This window comes from Oncorhynchus keta, chromosome 7, assembly GCF_023373465.1.
Source record: "Oncorhynchus keta strain PuntledgeMale-10-30-2019 chromosome 7, Oket_V2, whole genome shotgun sequence".
NCBI classification, from domain to species: domain Eukaryota; kingdom Metazoa; phylum Chordata; class Actinopteri; order Salmoniformes; family Salmonidae; genus Oncorhynchus; species Oncorhynchus keta.
In genome coordinates this window covers 20678800-20682852 of record NC_068427.1, presented here as the reverse complement: position 1 = coordinate 20682852, position 4053 = coordinate 20678800, and the positions used below count along the sequence as shown (strand labels likewise).

At 44.8% G+C, this 4053-nt stretch overlaps 1 protein-coding gene across 1 annotated transcript; it reads left to right on the top strand.

The window, feature by feature from the left end:
- Window positions 1-316: 316 nt before the first annotated feature.
- On the top strand, window positions 317-3843 carry LOC118386496 (POU domain, class 3, transcription factor 3-A-like). Its single transcript, XM_035774218.2, has one exon. The coding sequence runs from the start codon at window positions 932-934 to the stop codon at window positions 2213-2215; it is 1284 nt and encodes a 427-aa protein (XP_035630111.1). The 5' UTR covers window positions 317-931; the 3' UTR covers window positions 2216-3843.
- The last annotated feature ends 210 nt before the right edge of the window (window positions 3844-4053 follow it).

Sequence of the window (4053 nt, the reverse complement as noted above, 5' to 3'; positions counted from 1 at the left end):
GAGATGCAGTGCCTTAGACCGCTGCGCCACTGAGGAGCCATATAATAGCCTACCAATTACAATGCCAATATGATCAATATCAGTCTGTTATTGTTATGATCATCTAATCAATACATATGTTGCATTTCTCAGAGAAGGGAACCTTACCTCGAGCACCCGAGGCAGCGCACACCGAGCTCTCGAGATGTGCCAATCCCTCTCTCTGGGTATCATCCAATCAGGGGGAGTCCTGCTCTCGTCTTCCGCTGGTAATTGGGGGAAGATGGGAACGGCGTGCGCACGCTTGGCACAGGGTAAACACTCGCGTGTCCACGCGCTTCCAGGGAGGAACGGATACAAGTGTCAGATGGAAGGAGAGAAAGAGTGAAGGAAGAAAATAGATACAAGCATTTACGTAGACCGTTGTATCATTCGGAATTGTGCAGCTTCAAATACTTCAGAAAAGCAGCAGAGGAGCCACAGGAGTGTTAACAAAGTGACAATGAATGGTCCTTCTCCAACAAGACTACTTCGGCAGGGATAATAGAAGAGAGCGTCAGTTTGTGGGAGATTACTAAATCTATACGTCTAGTAGAACTTTACAGGACGCTAAAAACTTTTCATTTTTTTTATTCATATATTCACAAAACAAATCTCTAAATTGAATGCGTAAATATTTTTTATGCACCAATCTCCGAATCTTTACTGGTGGAACGTAAATTCTATTTCATTCCATTAATTGATAAACAAAACATTAACTTTCATTTGCATTTTTGTGAATATTTTTGTTGGACTACTTTTGAATTCTTTTTTTTCTCCATTTGATGGTTTAAAGTATAACGCAACATTCACCACGTTTTCTCATAGTTTTGATTTATTATTGGATAAGAGCATTCTGTTTGAGAAGAGAAGCTGATCCAACGCGGGAAAAGGGCGATAACTCACAGGCTTTATGGTTTGGGGTATGGCAACAGCCACCTCCAGTCCATACCTGGCCAGCAATAGGATCCTATCCACCGGCTCCATCGTGCACTCAGACCGGGGGGTCGGTGGCATGCAGCGGGGCAGCACCGCAGTCACCTCGGTGTCTGGTGGATACAGAGGGGACCCCTCCGTGAAGATGATGCAGAGTGACTTTATGCAGGGCGCTATGGCAACGAGCAACGGGGGACACATGTTAAGCCATGCCCACCAGTGGATGACATCCCTGCCACACGCCGCTGCGGCTGCAGCCGCAGTGGCAGCTGCCGAGGTCGGCTCTCCCTGGTCCTCCAGCCCCGTTGGGATGACGGGTAGCCCGCAGCCGCAGGATGTGAAGAGAAACTCCGGCAGGGAGGACATGCACTCAGGCTCCGCTCTACACCACAGGTCTCTGCATCTGGGCTCCCACCAGGCACAACACCCAGGAGCCTGGGGTGGCACCTCAGCCGCGCATATAGCCTCCATTTCCGAAGGGCAGCAGCAGCAACAGTCGCTGATCTACTCCCAGCCCGGGGGATTCACGGTTAACGGAATGCTCAACTCACCGGGGAGCCTAATGCACCCGGGGATGGTGAGGGGGGACTCCCCTGATCTCGACCACGGCAGTCATCATCATCACCATCACCACCACCAGCATTCACATCACCAGCAGCACCACGCCGGGGTGAGCCACGACCCGCAGTCCGACGAGGACACGCCGACCTCGGACGACCTGGAGAATTTCGCCAAGCAGTTCAAACAGCGCCGGATCAAACTGGGCTTTACGCAAGCGGACGTGGGCTTGGCACTAGGCACCCTGTATGGTAACGTCTTCTCACAGACCACGATATGCAGGTTCGAGGCGCTGCAGCTGAGCTTCAAGAACATGTGCAAGCTGAAACCGCTGCTCAACAAATGGCTGGAAGAGGCCGACTCGACCACCGGTAGCCCCACCAGCATCGATAAGATCGCGGCGCAGGGCAGGAAGAGGAAAAAGCGCACGTCCATCGAGGTGAGCGTAAAAGGAGCTTTGGAGAGCCACTTCCTCAAAAGTCCCAAACCCGCTGGCCAGGAGATCACCTCTCTGGCGGACAGTCTGCAGCTGGAGAAGGAGGTGGTCCGGGTCTGGTTCTGCAACCGCAGGCAGAAGGAGAAGAGGATGACGCCGCCGGGGCTGCCACACAGCCCAGAGGACGAGTACTCTCAGATCGGCAACATGAGCTCAGACACACCGTCACCCTCAATGGACTGCAAGCGAATGTTCAGCGAAACGTGAGAAAATAACAAAACACAGGACAATAATATTTCTTTAGGCTGCAATAAGACACTGTCTAGTCCGAGAAAATACTAGCAATACCAAGTGGGAATAATACCTTTTACATGATAAACAATGAAACAAGACACAAATCTTTCCTATCCACATTACTCCAACCTGACCAACCAACAGACCGACGGTGTGGTCTTTAGGAAAGGAGTAGCCTAACTTAAAACATATGCGACATTACACATGATCGAATGGCCCGCGCAATGAGAGGGTCAACTTTTCAAGTAATGTTCCTTCATGTAAATGTTTGGCGCATTAGGATTTAGGAAATGATCTTAATCAGTTTTCAGCCTGAAATATATTCCAATAAAATGTGTGTGTGTGTGTGTGTGTGTGTACAGCATATTTACCTTTCATTTGCTTTGTAACATGCCATGCTTTCACCAAAATGGTTGTGGCAGTTCTTTGGCCCCACATTTTTAAAAAACAGTGATAAGCTTTAGCCTCTACATGAATGCCCTTTTTTGTTTTGTGTGTAATATTTCACATTGTGTAATATTTCATATTTTAGAACAAAATAAATGAAACACACTTCTTTGTCCCCTTTGCAGCACTTAATGCTATTGTAAATGCTCCCCTCTGCAGTTGTTGAAGAGGCTTGTGGTTTTCACATGACATTCCCAAGCAGTCCTTTTGTATGTTTTTTTTGTTCTGTTTTCACAAAAAGTTATAATGACAATATTTTTTAACAATTTCAATTGTCTTCACCATGTTGACTTTCTGTTATAATTAATGTACTATATTGAGCAATAATGTCTTTCCCCTCAAAACTTTGCATTAGGCCTGTGTTATTTTTGTCATTCATGACTTTACCGTTTTATTCAATGATGATATAAGGAACACACATTCCCAAAAGCTGACGCCGGTGTCGTTTGTTATTGTAACCTTGTATAGTTCTATGTGATGACTTTGACAGTAATTTATTTTTAGTGGTTATTTTATGAAGGATTATTGAGAACAATACATTTGTCATAGCGGATAGCCTACCATTGTGTTTTCAATGTCATTGTCAGCTTACAGAAAGAAGTATAGGCCAATTCTGAATATCTGATACGCAGAATATTTGGCATAGGCCTAATCGATGTCTGCGATGTGAGAGTTTATGATTTTACAATCGTTATTCAATGAAAATATAATTAATTGATCTATAATATAGGCCCAATAGACTGAGAGGAAACTGCAGGCAGGGTGCTCACTCTTGACCTTCTGACCTTTTCAAAGCGAGAAAAAATACTTGCCGTCCAACTCATCGACCTAAAAAACTGGATCGAATGAATGCACTATATGCTATACATGAATAGGAAAGCTCAATAGGCAATTTCCGAAATAAGAACAACTTTTCGTGTAAACTCTTGAAGTGTTTTGGTCTGATAACACATTTAAATCGTAATCAACAGCCTAGTGAAATTATGTTTGTATAGGCTTATTTCTATATTACAGGTTATGCGCTTTTAGTGCAATTTAAATAAAGTCTACATTTTAGTTTTTGTGTGCTTTCTTTCTTAGAACTAATGATGCATTCGTTTTTTTCCCACTTTATTAGGCTGTTCGATTTTGCTTAGGCCTAGTTTTGAGACTTTCAAACTTCTTTCATGGCGTGGGACAAAACGCACCATCCAGCTTTGGAAGACTTACATTTCACGGATGATTTGCCATACCAAGGTAGTTGCTTAGCAACTCAATTGAACCCGTGGTAAAAAGCACGCACTTCACTCTGTCTTCTGCATTAAATTAAAACCGACAAGTTAGTCGGTTAGATTAGGCCTACTTATTTTAGTCAGTTCACACGC